At 35.5% G+C, this 20,968-nt stretch overlaps 1 protein-coding gene and 1 long non-coding RNA gene across 2 annotated transcripts; one reads left to right on the top strand and one right to left on the bottom strand.

The window, feature by feature from the left end:
- Positions 1–656: 656 nt before the first annotated feature.
- On the bottom strand, positions 657–5,119 carry LOC121420800. The gene is made up of 4 exons (XM_041615436.1): positions 4,943–5,119; positions 4,108–4,162; positions 2,032–2,220; positions 657–1,178 (listed from the first exon to the last, which is right to left on the bottom strand). Exons 1-4 carry the CDS (start codon positions 4,943–4,945, stop codon positions 835–837), a joined length of 591 nt encoding a protein of 196 aa, XP_041471370.1. The 5' UTR covers positions 4,946–5,119; the 3' UTR covers positions 657–834.
- Positions 5,120–6,988: 1,869 nt separating this feature from the next.
- Positions 6,989–14,521, top strand: LOC121420302. Its single transcript, XR_005970738.1, has 3 exons — positions 6,989–7,154; positions 13,011–13,087; positions 14,407–14,521. It is a non-coding gene; the product is annotated as an uncharacterized LOC121420302 (long non-coding RNA).
- Positions 14,522–20,968: the final 6,447 nt, after the last annotated feature.

Below are 20,968 nucleotides of genomic sequence, written 5' to 3'. Positions count from 1 at the left end.
CCCCTGTTCATGGGTAAATGTATCAAGAAAATTACCCCAGAAGGAGGCCATTACAGAGTCACGCCCAAACACAACAAACGCCGTTTCAAAGTGAAACCAATGAACATAAAATTATAATATGAGTTTCCCCACTTTATTCAAATAAGTCGATTATCTTAAATCTCGAATAGGGCACGCAACACCTTTTTTGCTTATACCTGATTCCTACTGTCAAGATTTGCGTCAGGCCTATTTAATCGTTGAGTGGACGTAGTGATCCTATCAGATCATTATCAGATCAGTCAGGGAACACATCCCGGTTCTTATTCCGTTCTCCATAAAACTCAAATTCTAATCCCAATTCTAAACGTTTCATTTCAATGAGAAGAACTCAAAAATTTCATAAACGTATGTAAACAAATAAAATGAAATTAAGAAAAAATCTTCGAGTTGGATATACTGTCTTTATATCCTCTCATCTGTCAATTGTTGAAAGCCATCATTACTCAGATTATGGTCAAGCCAAATAGTGTGAGAAAGTCGTCATCAACGAGCCTAGTCCTCTTACTCGTTAACCCAAGGCCTGTTTAACTTTTTTTAATCTGTGTCCCGGATCAACTCTTATAAATTCTGGAGATGAATCGTGTATATGTAATCGCTTATGATAAACGCTACTTTACTAATTGCCTCATAACACAATTCGTACAGTTAACATTGTTAACCAATAAAAAAGTTAGATGCGTTGCTGTGTACTTATTTTATTTTTTTAATCACCATAGGAAGGAAAAAATAGAATAAGATTAAACTTTATGTATTTTATCCTTGCACTAATACAAACAAACCCTATAAATGATCCTACAACTGGTCAAAGACAATGGCGACTAGAGCTGAGAGTAGAAGGGTCTTGGAAGCCGACGTCGCAACTGCACTTCCTGTTGGTGATACAGGAGGTAGCCGAGAGGGGTTTATATTGGGCCCGTTCGGTCCGGTCATGCCATCTGGGTCAAGGTTTGGAGCGTTGCTCACGTCAAAGTCGCCATTGCAGAGGTTGTGGTTGCAATAACAATAGGTGTGATTGTTCTCTAGGAATAATAAATCCACTTCAACTATGGGTTCAGGTGTTTCATCGATAGTGTAACATCCGTCGGATGAGGGAATGATGGCACAATCGCGTGACAGGTAGGAGGCGTTGTGTTCTTCTGTGTAAATAATAAAACGGTTGTATGAATCGAAGTAATTACTTCCTAAGAAGTTAAACCATGATTAGCATGGTTAGTTTTGGTCAATGTTTGCAGTGAGCAAACTTGCACATTAACTGGATTATTGCAACCTTATTTGCTATTTGCTGGATATTATCAGAGGTAAACGACAAATTTGTGATCACTTTGATTGCTCTTCTTAAATGCTTCTCAAGATTTTAAGTATATTATGTGTAAATTATTACCCTAAGGGAAAGAAATGGGAATAAAATTAAATGGGTCACAATTTGACTCCTTTTTTATCTTAGACATCGCTCATGAGCTTTTTTTCCCTTCTCATTATTCAGAACAGTGTTTTTTGTAAGCAATGGACGAGTGGGGGAAGAAGGTGGCGAACTAACATTTGTTTTTTCATGCGATAATATGCCAAAATGTTGACAGACGAAATTATTTTTAATGATATAGTTAGGGTGTGAAAAACTATAGTTTGAACTAGCCTCGAGGCATCTACTGCACTAAAAAGAGATGCGTTGCTCTTCGATTCTGAGCAATACGACTGGGAGCAATAAGACGAAACACTAAATAACGACTAAACATTTTCAACCATACCAATATCTTGAAATTCAAAAGTGGCCAGCAAAGTACTTTTTGTGTGTGTGAGGGGGGGGGGTGGATCAAACCAATATTGACCCTACTACTAAGAACTGCATGAATTGACAAAACAAAAGGTGCTGGCGTCATGGGCATATTGTTGGCGGTGTGTGGCGTTATAAATCCACGCCATTATCAATATTATTGAGAAATGGGCGGACAGCAGATTGAAGCCGATTCACGCATAAATAATCATTCTCACCTCCATTGAGAATGAATCGCAAGGTGACACTGCTGAAACTGCAGCCTAGGTCAAAAGAAGGAAAATAAGGACTTATTGGGCAGTCTACTTCTTCTCCATACGATCCACCCTCACAAGAAACCTGTCCAGTGTGCAGTACATCGTCTCCTGATGCAAGATTCAGGCATCGATAGCAGGTGATTGCCTCCCCTAGTGATCAAGATCGGACGATTAGAATATTCTCATGAAACGAAAACCAGTATCAGCTTGAGGATATTTGACCCTTTTGTTTTAAGAGTGCACGTTCACTTTAAAAGTAATTGATACAGCATGAATTTTAGTACCAGTTTCATAAAAAAAATCCCTAAAGTTTGCGTTTATTTTTATTTTTCGTAAAAGTTTTGTTCATCCACAAATTGCATTTTCGCATTCTCTCTTGGAATTTATTGGATTTATCATAAATGAATACGAATTAGGAAATAAATGATCTTCAACTCATATTGAAGTCATTTCATTTTGAATTCCATTTTAAATCTTTGCAATCGTTTTCTGATAGTAAGAATAAAAGTCTCCCGTTGATAGCAAATTTGTATACCTTAATTCTAAGAAATGACACATCTGAAAAATTATCATCAAAAAGAAAAAAAAATAGTTTATTTACATAACGCGAAATAACACTATTTATCAGCATGTCTAATTAAGGAACATTTACTTTCATTTACTTACCCGAGAAGGGTAATAAATTTATGGATATCAAGAATAAAAACACACCTGAACGTGCCATTCATGAAATGAATCTCCGATCATGTGTGCCTACAATGTACAGTATACAAAAAATATCTTAAGCCCCTTTTACACCTTCACGGATGCAACACGGATCATCACGGATCTCAGTCCGTGATGATCCGGGGTGCCAAATTTGTATTTTCCTAGCATTCCCGGAGTGAGTACGGAGTTAACTGGTTATTAACACGGATATGTACGGAAAAGTACGGAGTCTACAAGGATAGGCAAGGTAGCAATAGGGATCCTGTTTGATATGCTCCCGGAGCCAACACGGAATACCCGGATGATCACAGATGTTACTGGGTCATTACACGGACCTTAAACGGTTGCTCACATTCTGTACTGGGATATATCAAGTACATTAGGCAAGTATTCTGACGATAAAATACATAGAAAAATTGACCTAAATATTATATTTAAGGGCCAAACAATTATCATAATGATACAAATGCTATTTGTACCCAAAATAATAAACTTTTTAGGTGTAATTATCAAATTATACATAATATTGCAAAATATGCATAATTAATTAGCCGCAAACAGAAATAACAAATTTTCCCGAATGGTACATGTTATGTATGCAGGATTTTGCAGTATCCATGTCGATGAAAGCGAGTATTATAAAAGAATATTGTAGAAATAAGATTTTAAATGGTCAATTTGGCAGCCATTTTGTTTATGCAAATTAGGTGGTCAAGACATTAAAAATTGGCTTGGGAACCGGTCTTATCAGATTCAGCACCTTCAAATTAGGTGAAATAGACCGGTTTCCACTTTTACCCCAAAATGCTCCTTGAATTCAAATTCTCCCAATATTGGTCTTGTCTAGTTATGAATACGGACTATTGTTCATGTACGCAAACAATACAAACATTTGACCCCGGATAAAGCCGGTATCAACAAGGATCACCCGGTTCTTACAAGGAGCCTCCCGGATGCATTCGGTAGCTACACGGATGTACAAGGAGGCTACAAGGATGAACACGGATGATTATCAGTCTGTGTACTCCGGGATGAAAAATTGAACATGTTCAATTTTTCTCCCGGACATGCCGGTACATCAAGGATGGCGCCGGATGAGTAGCCGGAGTGTACACGGTAGTCCCAGACTGTACACGGATGACCCCGGATTGACAATCCGGGATGATCCGTGTTGCTTCCGTGAAGGTGTAAAAGGGGCTTAAGTGGTTTCCATGACGAATTCAACAAGTAACATCGGAAGATTCTTGTACAGACCATTAGTTGTGTTGATATGCACGATTGCCTACAATCATTAGAATGAATTAATAAAATAATTTGATAGAAACTTACCTCTGTAAGAGACCCCAAGTATTATGAATAAAACTGCCAAGGGTGTCGGAAGCATCTGTTTGATATAATATATTTTGATAAAAAACTGAAATTTTGACATTCCCTTTTTTGATCTTTTAAATTATTTCAGTGATTAAGATTTTTATGAAAACAATAAACATACAATGGAGCAACCTGATTCATGAATCAAATCATATTACTTCTTTAACGAAGAGCAATAAAAAAATAATGTAACCCTTAGAAAGAGCATCCAAGTATTATAAAAACCTCTTAGGTATAAACTAAATTTCAAATTGACTTATGAAATTCGGTGAAATAGATGATAATAAATACCAGAAATATTCCACTCGTTAGGGCAGTGGCGTACCTAAGATTTTTTCACAGGGGGGGGGGGGGCAAAACCGTCTGCCAAAAAAATTGACAAGCAAAAAAAAAGGGGAAAAAAGGTCTTCAAGCTCGTGAGGGGGGCAATGAAGGTCTTTAAGCTCGTCAGGGGGGTCAAAAAAGGTCTTTCAACCTCGTCAGAGGGTAGGGATACGTCCTTTGCATGGGTTGTGGCTCGTCAAGGGGGCAGACTGCCCCCCCCCCGTAGGCGGTCCAATATAATGTAAATATTGATTACACATTCAATAAGCAATACACTTTATTCATTTTAAATTTCCAATGTTATTATTGGCCGATTAAACTGATATAGTATGTGTGATGTACTCGTCTTTAAGTCAGCTGGGGTATGTATAAAAGTCTAAATATGAGAAAAGAGATATGAGATAAAATTAAAATATGAGAAAAGGGGTCATTACGTGGTAAAGTTTAAACAGCTACATCACTGACTTACCATGCTTATAAGAGCTATAGGGTTACCGGAACACCACAAATGTCCACCTCGTAAACTAGAAGATCAAGATTATCTACTCTGCTCTGGATTTGGGAAGAAACAATCAGGAAAGATCGCTGCAAGTCAATTTAAGAAATTACAAGATTGTATCTTATACATTAAATGGAAATCAAAACATGACATCTGATTGGCTGAATGCCCGGCTGAATGCTCTTGCGTTCTTATGACAATAACATCGAAACAGTTTTCTTTCTTTAATTTGTTTACTTTTCTTATGCCATCAATGCCATTATTGTTTGATTCATTTCGCTTGGTTTACTTAAACTTCTTGCGCTTGTTCTTCCTTTTGTGAAAAAAACGTGTGCATATACAAGTTGTAAAAAATAAACCTTGGCTAACTGCACAAGAATTTCAAAAGATCCTTTGTTTAATGTGTTTGACATGTGTATTTTTCGTTATTGTAGGTTTTAATATGAAAAGAGGGGTTTTCCCAAAAATATTCACAAAGTGGATGGACACCGGTTCACCAACAAACAAAAGAAAACTGCTTGTACTGGAAACAAATCTCCCACGAATCTACGGGAAAGGTTAAAACGTGATTGCTTATACGTTTTAGTTTGATCTTCGGGTCTGCTGTGACCATCATAAAATTACGAAAAGTAACCCAATAGTTTTGCCAAATTATAAATCATGATTAAAATAAATAGAGCAAAGTTGTTTTTTAATCAAAGTAATTAGATAGCAATTAATGCAATTCTTAAATAAGTCCATGGGGTGGGGGTCACTAGTCTGTTGTGTAAACCCTTCACTCAAGTTAAGGGTCTGAATGTGCAGCCAAATATGCTTTGTGTACCGAAGGCCCTCTTGCCTGAATTGAAAAAAAGCAAGTTAATGATAATAATAATAATAATATTCCGCATTTATATAGCGCTTAATACATCGGAACGACGTCTCTAAGCGCTTTGCAGACATATTATTATTACAAGTTTCATATGTGTTAGTCTTTGCGTGGAGACCCACTCGTTGATGAAAGTTTGAATCAGGGTCTGTGTCTGGGGACTTGCCAATTTTCCAGGGGGGGGGGGGGTGGGGGTCACAAAGATATAGGTGTGCCTTTTACCGCTTTCGGTAACTTACTGGTCCAAAATAGCTCCGGGCTAAGTTGTAGGCCTACAATTTTGATTTTATGAATGCGCGAGCTAAAAAAAAAAATTAAAGCCCGCACCAGAGTTGTGGTCTTTTGACGCTGATAATAGGGAGTTTTCGATTTTCACGTCAACTAGTGGACTGCAACGAAAGTACGTCATCATAGTCTGCTTTGTGTTGATGGTATACAAAGTCAGTCGAGCACATGATTTGAAGACACTGAGCATGTGCAAGCCATTCCTGACACGTCAACTTCGTGATGACGACCGTGGATTTCGCTCAGATCACGCTCGTTCGAAATGTAGTAAACGAGCAATCACATCCTTGCCCATTGATTGAAGCCACAGCGGTTCTGTATACCGTAAACACAAAACAGACTTTTCTGACGCACTTTCGTCGCAGTCCACTAATCGACGTGCAAACCGAAAACTCGCTATTAGCAGCACCAGACCAGCGCCTATTTATAAAAAATAAAGTTTGTTAAAAGTGGGCGTGGCCTATAGCGTCAATAAACAAAAATGCTCAAGGGTGCCCAAGTGAAACCCTTCGGATTCTTGAAGTAGACCCCCTATAAGTCCTATAATATAACTTTCAGCAAAAAAAGTTGCATATTTACCCAACTTGACGGGAATGAAATAATTTTTATCATATCTACCCGACCAGTATTTTCGATATCGGTAAAAACTGAAAACTGAGGTTAGTTTGATTTCTGCCATTGACTTTAACACAGGGATAAAAACTCCGGTAAAAACAACCTGAGTTTTCTCAGGTAAAAAGTTTTATGCAACGGGCCCCTTATAATTGAAAATCTTCTCCTTCGCCATTTCGTACCCCTAAGAGGTTTTCTATTATTATCATTATCATTATTCCTTGGATGTAAACGAACAACAATGACAATCGCTCGAGTGAGCAATGATTACTGTTGCTGGGACAACCCGCCATGGATATGAAACGTATTTACTAATATCGATAGTTCTATCATTGGCAGTACCTTCTTCTGCGGAGAATACAAGCAAATTTCTCGAAAAAAGGGGCAAACAGGTCAATCATTTCTCCTTTTACCTTGGTAAGTCATGAAATTCACACTCGCTTTACTGTAGTATGTGAGTCATTTTTGTCTAAAATTGAAATTAGAGCTCGAAGATATGGAAATGTAGACCTACTTCCATGACTTTCCTGTTAGTAATAACATTTATATACTGTAGGTCTAGACTGAAAAAGAAAACACGTGTTATACGTCATTATGTTGACTATTACTTATTTTATTTACACTGTTCAGTGATGAAAGAAAATTATGAATGGATGTACCGTATTTACACTTTCCAGAATTTGCGGTAGAATAGTGAAGTGCATTTAAGAACTCTACTTTAGAATTAAACCTCTTCCCTTCAGGGTTCACTAGACATTTCAATGTCAATTATCGGCATTTGCTGGAATACAAACTAAATAAATACGAGATACATGTATTCTACAAAGTTTATTCATGAAGTTCAAAGTTTCGATATAAAATACCTCTTATTCAGGCATACACGATAAACGAACAGTGGCAAGATATGGCGTATGGTATTTTGATATTTTTTTAGTTCTGTGGCAAAGGGTGCCGTATGATCTTGTTTTCAAGTCGTCTAACCTTTGGTAAACGGTAGAGTAACTTCTACCCCAGCATCAACTAATAGTCCGATATTTAGAATGATTGTGGTTATTGGCTGTTTTTCATACATAAGCCTTTAAAATTTCATTTATAATTCAAATTTGACTTTATTTCTTCCGATAGTTCTCAAGATTGGCATATAGAATAAAGTTTTATCGCTTTATCTGAAAATATCCCCATGAGCCCTTTTATTTTATTTTATTAGATGCTTGGTCCTGTATCTCATATGCTAGAACAGTATTTCGCTTTGTTACTTACATCTGAAGTACTTTCCAAATCATTCACTTCACATACTTGAATCTGTTAAACTCAAACCTAAAAATATTTCGTTTTTGTACGCATGCGACATTAAACATTTTATAAAATATGTTTTGAAAACAACACTCAGTGAACTGTAGGGGCGTCGTGGTCTAGTGGTTATGACTCTCGCCTTTCAAACAGAGGGTCGTGAGTTCGAATGCTAGACATGGCGTGTTTTCCTTCAGCAAGAAATTTATCCACACTTGACCCAGGTGAGGCAAGATATGGCGTATGGTATTTTGATATTTTTTTAGTTCTGTGGCAAAGGGTGCCGTATGATGGGTACCGACAGGAAGTAGTTCCTCAAAAAGTTGTGCGCACCAGAATCGGCAGACTAGCTCAGCCAGGGTGATATTGGAGCACCTTGAGCGCTCAGCAAGGTTGATACGTGCGCTATACAAATCCTATATTATTATTATTATTATTAAATCTCTCGATTATCAACACATCCACGACACAATTACTTCCATTAGCAAAGAGGGCAGCAACAAATGGTCCCATGATTAGCTTGCTCAGATCTACAGAAAATGGAGGGATGTTATTTTATGACGAACAGAATTAGATGTTTAATTGTTTCAGAAACTACAGATTGCAGTCAATATTTATGATCTCTGCTTTTAAAGGAGAAGTTCACGCTGACGAAAAGTTTGGTGTAAAACACGAGAAAAATAACCAAAATTATTCATGAATGTTTGAGGGAAATCCTCTAAAGACTAGAAAAAAAAAATAATTGTGACGTCATAAACGAGCAGCCGCCCCAAATGGTCTGTAATATAAAGTGCTTACATTTCAAGCTTATGATGGTTAATGATGACTAAAAAGTTTCCTTTTTGATAGAATTACATTGATTTTTCTTCTTCATGATACATAGGAAGATGCTCGCATTTTACGTATTAAGCACGGAATAACAATCAAACAACTTTTTGACATCTTCCCTAAATTTTTCTCAACCCTCCACCAATATTGTTTTTATCTTATTTATCTTTTTTTTGGTTAGCTTTACAATAATTTTTTTTAAGGGTGAACTTCCTCTTTTAGTAATTAATTTTGCTTTAAAATCTACAACATTCAAGTCTCTTTTAATAGGAATATGTCAGTAATTAAATGAGAATTAAAACCATGGAATGCTTTAATGCAAAGAAAAATCAGAGATCAATGACAATTTGAGAACAATCGGATAATTTCATTTTTGCGCATTTGAATGTCGAAATCCATAGTGCTACGGAAATATTCCATCATCAATGCGAAAAAGATTTATAATGTCACTTATACCATAATGTTTCTAAAAATGAATAGTTCTCAATTTAAAAGTTTTAATTTAATAGTTCTCAAAGTAAAAGTTAACATTTGAACAAAGCGAAGCTGAATACAATTCCTTGGCATTTTAAAAGCAAATTGCTTATTTGAGTGGTTGCAAAAAAATGTACAGCGTGTTTTTTTCTAAAAAAAAAAGTAAACCCAACTTCAACAGCAAATTTTCAGAAAACTATGAAATACTTATACTTATTATTTTTTCATGGTTAGATAGTCCAATAAGTCATTTTTTCAATTATATCGCTTAGGTTATCTAACTTTCATGCATGACTGAGCATGATTCAACTTAGTGAACTGGTGTCAAATCATCACTGGGGCAGGTTATTTCTTGTTATTGTCATGTATTCAATGCCTATTTGAAGTTAAATGTTTGTCACATGTTAGGCCGATGGTTAAAGTGATTGGTTAACATTGGTTTGACTTTTAAAAAATCTGAGCTAGAAGGTCACACTTGTCACCTGTGTCTAGGATATGTTACAAAAAATGAAGCCCAGAAAAAATTGCGTTCGAAAATAATTATTTAGTGCTTCAAAAATTGAAATATAAAGTGACCGGAAACACCATCTTAATTTCATCCCATACACTTAAGTGTACTATTTAGGCGTCTATAAGACGCCTATTTACAAAATCGGGGTTTGCCTTGTAGTTTTAGCTTTTCATTCTCAATAATGGTTGTTTTCAGGGTTTATTAGTTCTAATACATGCACTGATACACATGTTTCATCTTGGTTTGAGAATTTTTTAAATCGGCTGCTCACAAAGTTAAACAATACCTTAAACATGTTTAAGTCATCACTGTGGCAAGTTATTTCTTGCTATTTTCATGCATTCAGGGCCTATTTGAAGTTAAGGTTTTGTCATATGTTAGGCCTATGATTACATAACAACTTCAGCAAAGGTTGTTCCTAACACAGGCACACTTCACATGCTTTCCAATCATGGTACACTTGACAATTGAGCAGAGAGTATTCCTGTTTACTCGATACCAGGAAACACAAAGTTTCGTGGAAGTTCAAGAGGCTTTTCGGGTGCAGTTCCCCGAGAGGCAGCCTCCAACAAAAAGAGCCATCTGGTACAATGTGAAAAATTATGTTGATAACAGAACCAGTTTGAACAGGAATAAAGGACACTCTGGCCACAGACGAACTGGAAGGTCCAGATGCTGAAAACATCAAAGTGGTAAGAGAGGCCATCCAAGTTAACCCACGCATAAGCACCAGGAGAAATGATACTGGAATACCACGTGCAACTTTTAACAGAATAACAAGACTGGATTTGCATCTCCATCCATATCATGTTCAGCACCAACTTCTACCAGCTGATTTTCCCAGACGACTTCAATTTTCACAATGGTTTGTGAACCGGTGCAACCTACATCGACAGTTCCTCCAGTTTTTTTACCATCGGGGATGAAGCAACGTTTTCCATGGATGGAATGGTAAACACCCACAATGAGCTGGGGTGTTGTGGCAAGTAAAATCGGCTCTAGCATAAAAACGGGCAAAAACGGGCAGCTAAATTTGGTATCGACTTAAAGCTTAGACATCGGGAAAAATGATGGTTATAGAATTTAGACGGAAATCCACGGAAATCTAAACGAATATATTGTAAAATGCAAAAACATGGATTTTTCAGCCTATTTCGAGGAAAAATCATCATATAAACCTCTTAAAAGATGTCTTTTATCTCATTTGAACCCTTTCACATGAAAAAAGAATATATCAGGATTATGTGGGAGCCATTTCAGATTCCTACATGAAAAAACTCTTGTGAAATGGCCTGTTTTTTTTAACTCGGATGTCATATACGTGACATTTTGAAAAATGTTACATTTTACGATTTGAGGTAGGAAATTAACAACCTTTATGCGAATTCCGGAATGAAATATTTTGCTGAAATATTCTTCGAAGTATTGTCTTTCAGCTGGGCATGATAACAATTAAAAATCTGAAATTGCCCAAAATGACTTTTGGCGCACTTTTGTTTCGCCCCAGCCCACGTCGCGACGTGGAGCAATCCGCAAGGGCCTGGTGGGCTCATGATGACGTCCCACATAGACTTATTGCTGCAATTCTAACTTGCCACAGTGATGAATTCACACCCATTCACTATTTGAATCATGCTCAGTCATGCATGAGAGTTAGATAACGCAAATGATATGACTGGACAGAGGAATTATTGGACTTTCTAACCATGCAAAAAATAATGTGTAAATATTTTATAGTTTTCTGAAAATTTGAAGTTGAAGTTGGGTTTACTTTTTTTAGAGACACACTGTATATTCTGAGTTTCCTATTATACAGCAGATTATAATTGTAGCGTCATTGTAGGTAAGGCGAACCACCTGCCAACGGTGTACATTAGTGTGTTCTTCTTTGGCTCCATGTCATGAAATGTTTCATGATAAATGTGAGAATAACACTAAAGGTAACAATGGAAGAATATAGTTTTGAATCCCTCGCGTCGGCTGTGGTGGCTGTTTTATCAATATGTATTTTTAACAAAGGAATTAGCATCACCCATACGGTCACACCCAACCTGGATATCTCGATTCATCCCCGTTGATTGTTGCAAATGTACGAACAGATTCTAGTTTGTCTTGTATAGAAAATAACGAAATTTGAACATAATTCAACTTGCAGAATGATGGATTATATTGGAAACAAAAACACATGCATGACAAGTGGGTAAAAGGATAACACCCAAACTGCCCTAAATTTGTTAAAATGGCTAAATGAAATGATTATTAAGTGACGGGTGACGCACTTTGTTTTTTTTTATTGTGAAACGTGATATTTCTTAAAGTCAATTGCGCAAGCAGTCAGCAGTTTTGAGTCCATTCTGGGATTTCCACCCATGCAAGCAGTGAATATAGATATGTCCATATGTTTGTAAAGACAAAACTATCGATGGACTTGTTCTCTAAAGCAATAGGCGCAAATAATTTAAGGCATTGCCCGGTGGAAAGTTTCACCTTACGAGGTCCCCAGCAGGGGAACCGTTGGATTTTGGTTGGGTGTGGTGGGTCCATGTTTTGACCAGTCAAACTGCAGTATTCTCGTTTCCAAGTTGTTAATTGTGCTCACTCCATCAATACAAAGGTCTTCTATTTGAAACCGTTAATATTTAAAAGGTTAGGTCAAGGGATTCTCACGATCATGACGATATAAAATTTATTTTGGTTCAAGCAAATTGAGTGGAAAAAGCAATTTTGTTTCAAGCAAAATAATTTGTTACTATGTGTTAGATTCAAAATTTGTTACCTATTTATGAAAGTTCTGAATAAAATCAAACACATAGCATTCGAAAAATGACTCTTCTAAAGATTTAGAACAGAGAATTAAATAAGACAGTCAAACATTTCGTTTTCATAATTCTACGAGTATTCGCTAATTCATTCCATGGATGTTTACATTAATGTAACGATTTTTTTTCGAAAAAAGAGCAAGCTAATCATCATTTAAAGAGGCCATCGTGTTTTTCAGCATTAAAATTACATACACTTGGATATCTGGTCATTTATTTATTTTGTTATTAAACATTTAACTAATCATTAATCAAATATACAACAAAATCCATAATCATTTTTTAGAAGAGATGAAAAACCAAACAAAGTGTTGGAGAGCTCCCTCGAACTTTAACATTTTTTTCCCCCAGAGACTAACATTAAGACATCCATCGCGTCATGAAGCTGCTGCTCGTTCTTACGTTCTTGTTGTCCTCTCTGATCGCCGGTAAGGATACTCTCTTTTTTTTTCCTGTTTATTTGTCCTTTTATTTTCTCTTGACCTGAATCTCCCTCTTTTTACTGAGCCAAAACTAAGAAAATTAAAGTGTATGTTTTAAATAGATATAATAAACTGGGGAGCGTTTCATGAAAGGACTTGTCGGACGTTTTATCCGACAAGTCCCATTTTATCGACAGTTACTATAGTAACAGTACCTCTCAGCCAATCAGAATCAAGGAAAGATGTCAGATCTGACAACTTGTCAGACAAAAATGTTCATGAAACGCCCCCCTGGAACAAGCAAAAAAGTGTTATTTCCTTCCATTGTCGGATGAAAGCAAATTAAATTTAATTGAAATGAATTGAATCCAGTTATGACACCAAGTTTCACATTTCGATGGATTTCTTGCGTAGGCAGTCTTTCCCAAACTATCTGGTACCCGAAATTATAATTATTAACAATTTTGTTCTACTCCAAGAATGTAGAAACATGATGTACTATTTATCAAGTGTGTTTGCTGGTCATTCCTTTTTTTAAGTGGGTTACTCGTTTAATTTGACTCTTTTCTTTCAATTACATAGTATCTTTATTGTTTAAATTTCACCCCAACGCAAAGTTGGTTGGGATAAATAGAGAAAAAGAAAATAAGCATAACATTAAAAATTCCATCAAAATCGGTTCGAAAACACGAAAGTTGTGTTGTTTTACAGTTTCGCTTAATTTCACAAAACAACTATATTCACATCCAGGGCTCCGTAACACAAAGGTTTGCGATGAATTGCAAATACGAAAGAACCGCATTGATTGGTCCCTGGTCAGTATTTTAAACCTAATGCGCGTGTAACATTGATAGTGATTGGTCAGTTCATTTAGCGATTGATCGCTAATCTTTGTGTTACGGAGCCATGGTCAGTATGAAAATGACGACACCGATTACATTATTCACTATTTCTTTTACATTTCTTAAAATGTGAATTATTCTTTTGTTCATTGTTGTGTGAAACAAACGTTTATTCCTCCCTGAACATGTGGAATTACCATTGTTCTTAATATTTTGTTGTTAAAACAAGAGGGCCCTATGCAAGATTTGCAACAACAAAAAAAAGGAAGGAAGGCCATCAATGATTCTCTCATTTATCTCTGAATTGTGCAAATAACTGTTTTTCGTGAAAAATCAGCTCCACCTTAAAATGTCACAACTTTCTTATTTTACAGCTGACTGTTATGAAATCAGCAGTTTTATACTTTTTTTTCTCTACTGATTCAAATCAAATTTCTTCTGGAGTAAACTTGACATTTAAGGTGGTTTCTTTTCCATATACAGGAACCATGGCAACTGTCAGTTGCTACGATTGCAGCGGTTCCGAATGTGGAGATCCTTTCAACCCGCTTCTCCCAGGAGTATCAGTTACTACTTGTCCAACCTACTGTGTTGTAAGTCTCCCTCCCATATCCCTCCTGTATAGTAGACTTGTTAAGAGGTTGAACGCTGCATTTTTTAGTACAAATGTCCCACTTGGCACAAATATTCCTTGAGTCAAAAGAAAAAGATTCATCCAAAGAGACACGCTGTATCTATGCAAATAAGCAAGTAATTTGCATAAATTTGCATATTATGTCGATATAGCGAAAACAAGTATTTAAGAATATATATTTAACAAGAACTGCCCTAAAATTAAATATAAAGACTAAGGGTAAGAAAGGAAAGAAAATTGTCATAAAATGATTGGGATATCATTATTTATTATTACCAAATTTACATAAATTATATATATTATTACATTATTCTATATACAAATCATAATTTAAAACAGAGTATTTTTTCATGAATCCTGAACTGTTTTATAATAACAGCAATTAATACACAATGTCAACATTCTACATGAAAGAGAATATATTAGCGAGAACATCGATATGCTTCATAAACAGTATTAGTGTCTTAATTTGCTTAGGAAGAGGGCAAATATGTCAAAATGTAAGACGTGATATTGCGCTATAAGACGAGACCAAAACAACCTCTATGTCACAGTCACACTCACGAATTGGAAAATAAAGCGATCAATGGTATGTCATTCGAGATAACACAATCCCAACACTATAGCTTCCATCGGCTTCTCGTATCGCTTTTGTTGATGTGTCTGCCACACCGTAATCTATGGTATATACGGGCAAAATGCATTTCGGTATCGGTAAAACTCCATTTGTTTTATTTGTTTCTCATTTTTTTCTCTTGGAAAATTTACAGGAGACATATCTTTGCAGGTTACTGCTTTAATAAAGCTTTGGCACATGAATCATGACAAATTTACCCCACCTCAATCCATATTTTAATGGGGAATCCAACCCAAATAAAAACTTGTTTTTATAAGGAAAAGAAAAATCAGACAAGTTGATAGCTGAAAGTTTGAACAATATTAGACAAACAACAAGAAAGTTAAGAATTTTTAAAAGTTGTAAATATTGGTAATCACTATACCAGGGGAGACTTCAAATTGGCCACATAATGGGATGTCATAGTGATGTAAGGCAAGGACTACTCTTCCATGTACTTTAATACATATTTTGGCTAAATTGTCATTTTCCCAAAAGTTTTATTTCAAATTATATTTTTCTTTCATGAGGACATAAAACAATATACTATCTGGGTTATATTTAGATTACTGCCCCAGGAGAATGGGTACTTAGGAGAAAAAAAACACAAATCCCTGATAATAAATTACATGGCCTATGGGAAAGTTGTCCTTGCCCCTTGTCATAATTTACTTACCCAGTTGCCAATTCGAAATCTACATAGTATTAGTGATCTCAATTTAAAAACAGCAATAACTTTCTTATTGCTTGTCCGATTTCTTTCAAACTTTGACCATTCTGTTTAATTTATTTTTCTCCTTCCCATCACACCATTTTATTGCCAAGGCTGGATTCCCTTTTAACTTTATTAAAATATGTATCTTTTGGAGACCCCGAAGTGGCAAAACTGCATTCCCCCGCGGCACTCCCGCTATTTTACAAAAAGCAGTTTGACTTGTATATCGACTTGGAAAAGACAGATGTATGAGACATCAGTTAACATGATTCCTGAAGAAAGTTTTTTTTTTTATTTAAGCCTACGCCCACGGGAGCAATCCGAATTTACCTCATCCCCTCTCCGTATTTCGACACTAAATAAAAAAATATCGTGCTATAAAGCCACCGGCGTTTTTTCGTATAATAAAGCAACTTTTATATCTATATTTCTTATTATCAATATTATTGTTATAATACTTGCTTTCGCTATATAGATCGACATAATAATGTAAGTTTATGCAAATTACTTGCTTATTTGCATAGATACAGCGTGTGTCTTTGGACGATTCTTTTTCTTTTGACTCAAGGAACATTTGTGCCAAGTGGGACATTTGTACTCAAAAATGCAGCGTTCACCCCTTTTTTGCAGTTAACAAGTATACTAGTACCGTGATTTCAATATCTCTAGAAAACAGTGAAAACTATAAATACTTCGACAGTTTGCCTGAAGGGGCTACCATTTTCTTGGGGGGGGGCGTTTGGTGAGAGCATTTACGACAAAAAAAATATTAATCAAGTAATATCTAACTTGGCTTAAAAATGCCGAATTCGGAGAAGACTTTTGGATAGAATGTCTCGCCTGCATATCAGAGCGAGGTACTATCCTGCCCGAGTTTCAGGACACATGATCAAGGTCAAAGCTCATTAAGGGACAATGAGCTTAGACCGTGTTGGGGGAATCAACATCGAAATCTTAACCTAAGGTTAAGCTTTTGAAATGTCATAACTTAAATAGTATATGAACCCCGGTCATGAAACTTCGACAGAAGGGTAACGAAGTAGTGAACATCCTGCTTGAGTTTCAGGTCACATAACATTAGTCGGTCATTTAGGGTCAATGAACTTTAACCCTGTTGGGGGTATTTGTTAAATTATACCATCATAACTTTGAAAGTTTATGGATCTTCATTAAACTTGGACCTAAGAGTAATCACGTATAACTGAACATTTCTTATGAGGTCACATGACCAAGGTCAGAGATAGTAGGTCCATGTTTAGAGTCAATGAACTAAGATTATGTAGGGGAATTAAAAACCAAACGTTAACCAAGATTAGTTTTCTTGAAATGTCAAAACATCAGATAGTATATGGATTTAAGTCATGAAACTTGAACAAAAGAGTAATCAAGTGTCAGTGAACATCCGGCACGAATTTTAGGTCACAGGTCAATTAGGGTCAATGAAATTTGGTCATATTGGGGGTATTTGCTGAATCGACATCGTAACTATGACAGTTTATGAAATGTGGACAAAGGGTGATCAGGTATCACTAGTGATCTTGCACAAGTCTTAGGTCACATGATCAACGTCAAATGTCATTTAGGGCCAAAGAACATAGTTTTTATTTGATTCATCATACGACTGTGCTTTTATGAATAATTATTCTATAGTCGTTTTTAAAATCAGCACTTATTCCATATTGAATCGCGTGAAGCAGGCAAGACTTCCAGGGGCGTTACACTTGTTGATCATGATTAATACATGCAGTAAAAAAATCAAATTATCTGTACTTTAGGTTGAGGGGTAATGTTAAACAATCACATTTCTGCAATAAAACAATGACTGTTTGCTGACCAAAAAAAAGTGCACAGGCCGGAACATGAGACAATATAAATATATATATTTACCTAAAATATCAGATATGGTCAATTTTGTCAGATATAACAACCCCCGTGGTTTGCTAAACAAACACAAAGAAAAAAAGGACAATTTTCGTCCAGATATTTGCAAGCATGACTGGCTTTGAGACAATCTTCAGAAGTTCGTAAACTTCAGTTGCAACAAGCTGCTGGTTAAAGAATTATAAAAAAGTGTGAAAGAAGGTTCTAACTTGTGTTCATGCTGGGTAAAAAAAGACCGTTCAAAAAATTTATACCAGATTAATGGAGAACCTCACACATTATGTAAACTTCAATCATTTTCATTATTTCGTTGATACAGAAAACTGTTGGCAGCACGAGTGTGACCCGTTCATGTGCATACGCTTTCTGCAGCAATAACTGTATTCTCGGATTCTGTTACTACTGCTGCACATCAGACAACTGCAATGGAGGTACCACCCTGACAGCCAACATCGTTGCTATGGGCGTGGCCATTCTTGTTGCGTACTTCCTGTCCAGACAGTAATCATCTGGCATGGGAGCATTTTACAGATGGGTGTTTTAAAATGATGTTCGTATTCAAGAGCGACTTTAAGAACGATTGGTAACCTTTCTTACACGCTGAATAATCACCAATGAACATTTAATGGTGAGTATTATCTACAAGAAAGGATCAACAGTAGTTCTTAAAGTCGCTCTTACCATACAAACAGCTTTAAAGAAACCGCCCCCGGTCAACTACAATCGATGTATGATTCAAGGGAGATTCAATTCAAGACAAGTGGCAAGTTGCTTTGAAAAAAAAAAAAATGAAACCGAAAAAATCTCATTAATATTTGATATGAAAAAAGGATGGTCGCTATTAAGCTTCGCTCAATTAAAAAACAAAAATGTCTTACAGGTAGCATAGCTCCTTTACTTCACATTGGCATTTCGTAGCTTCTGTTCTCCCTCCATTTTATGCGAACTTTATCGAATTTATTCCACTCTCTTTTGTGTGAATTTTGAAAATAGCTAGTAATGATCCATCATGTTTGCACTATATGTCTTGCAGTGCTGTGTGTAGGTGGTAATGTTGATTTTCTTTTTTTTAATTTTGAATTTGAATGAATCGAATTAATCAGATCGGTCGGATATTCTTATGAAAATACTCTTATGAAAATAAGAGCAAAGTTTAATTTTGTATAAATGGATTATTTCAAGAAAATCTTAAATAAGTGAATGGTCCTTAAGAAAATATTTTTTTAGGAATTATATGCATAATTACTTATATTTTAGTTTATTGCAGATTATCATCAGTAGGTAATTTTTAATCAAGTCTACGAATATAACAACCCAAGGCACGTGACTACGTTCACTTAAACATGGACAATTATTTTTGTATACATGTGCCCATTATAGGGGACATTTCTGGAACAGAATTCTTCTAAAGAAGACCCGAAAAGGATGGAAAATCGACCAAAATTCATACTCGTTTTCTTGATTTGCTCTCAACAATGACCTACTACGAGGTCCTTGCTATATGCCTGATCCTAGTTAATGAATCGTCCTTCATTGTCAGTTGGTAAATTACCAATTGGTTTACTGCCAGCTCGTCCAATCACCACATGGTCTATACCCTCATTTAGTCTAATGCCATTCCGTCCATCAACCTTTAGTTTAAAAACCATTTAATCCAATAATCACTTGCTTCAATCATCACTCCATCTCATCATCAGTTCGTCTATGACCATTTTGTCTCATAACCAGTTGGTCTTATATAAGTGTCAGTATCTACTCAGTCATGTAAATATTACTGTGTTGTGTGCATAACTATTTTATGAAATATAAGCGAAATTTTAAAATGTTGTAACCGATTACTTCCTTGGCTTTTTGTTGTTGATTTTCCTCTTTTTAATGAAATCAAGACAATCAAACGAAAATTTCACAAAAAATCTTATAAAAAAATGGATGATTTTGTTCTTTTCCGTTTTTGGGGGTGGTGACCTTGACCGTTAACCAATTTGGGCTTATGATCGATTCCAATATCATGAACTATCTGCTCTTGGGACAATCAGGCATCAATCACCTATTTCTCAAAACTCTAGGTTTAAGTCAGCTAGTTCATATTTTCATGGTTGATATAATTTATGAAAAAAATGTTTAAAAGACTGAATTCTTTGATATATACTTTTATTTGGCAAACAAAGATTGAAAAAGTGAAACGAATTATAATGGCCAAAAACTAGATAATGGAGGGGTCAACTTGACACCTCAAAATTTAACTTTCGACTAAGATGCCTGGGGCGCACTATCGCGTCAAGTAAAAGAATGTGGTATAAATTTAGTTTATATTGGTTTGATATTTTAGGTGGTATGAAACTACACCTTAATTCAGACTTTGAAACTTGGAATGTAAAGCATATATACAAACACCATCTTCAGTACTTTTACATTGAAATAATATAACATAAAGATAAAGAATAATACTTGTTTGGAGTATCACCCAGAAGTACATGGAGTAAAATACGAAATTCTGTGGCACAATAAAAATATAACCTGTCTCAACATCACCCTATTTTTTGAAGGATGGTATAAATCCGGGATAGTATTTTTGAAAGATATTCTCAGAAATTGAAATCTTTCTTACCTATAATGGAAATTTCTTCCCTGTTTAAATTGCAGAAAAGATTTGAGTACACCTTACTAGTTCAGGCTATCCCTAAAATATAGATAATAATACAACATCGTACCAATCGCAACAATAAACCTTCATCAAAATTTTCCAAAATAAATGTAGGAGTCAGAAATCAAATTAAATACATTCATGATATTTCATGTAAAAAAAATATAGACTCTTTTCATCAGTTGTATCGGGCACTAACAGATGTTGTTTATATTGGGAACAGATAATTGGATCATCACTGTATGTAAATGAATCTTGTATTGCTGTTGAAATAAAATAAACTGAAACAATTTGATAAATTTTAAGATCACGTATTATCTATTGCCAGTGAAAAATATTTTGTTTGAGTGGAATGCTATAACAGATGGAAAATTACACACATGGTGGCATTGACAAAGAAACTGTAAATGCTTTCGTTGAGTGTAATCTATATTAAAGATTTTTTTTCCTATTTGACAACGATAGCTATACTATGTTGACCTTAAAATAACAGTAATGCATTTACATAAAACTAGATTAAAATAACAGAAATGCATTTACTTGCAATTGAAAACT

This window comes from Lytechinus variegatus, chromosome 8 (assembly GCF_018143015.1).
Source record: "Lytechinus variegatus isolate NC3 chromosome 8, Lvar_3.0, whole genome shotgun sequence".
Taxonomy (NCBI): Eukaryota; Metazoa; Echinodermata; class Echinoidea; order Temnopleuroida; family Toxopneustidae; genus Lytechinus; species Lytechinus variegatus.
Note: the sequence above shows the minus strand (reverse complement) of the source record. Positions and strands in the feature narration are given on the sequence as shown.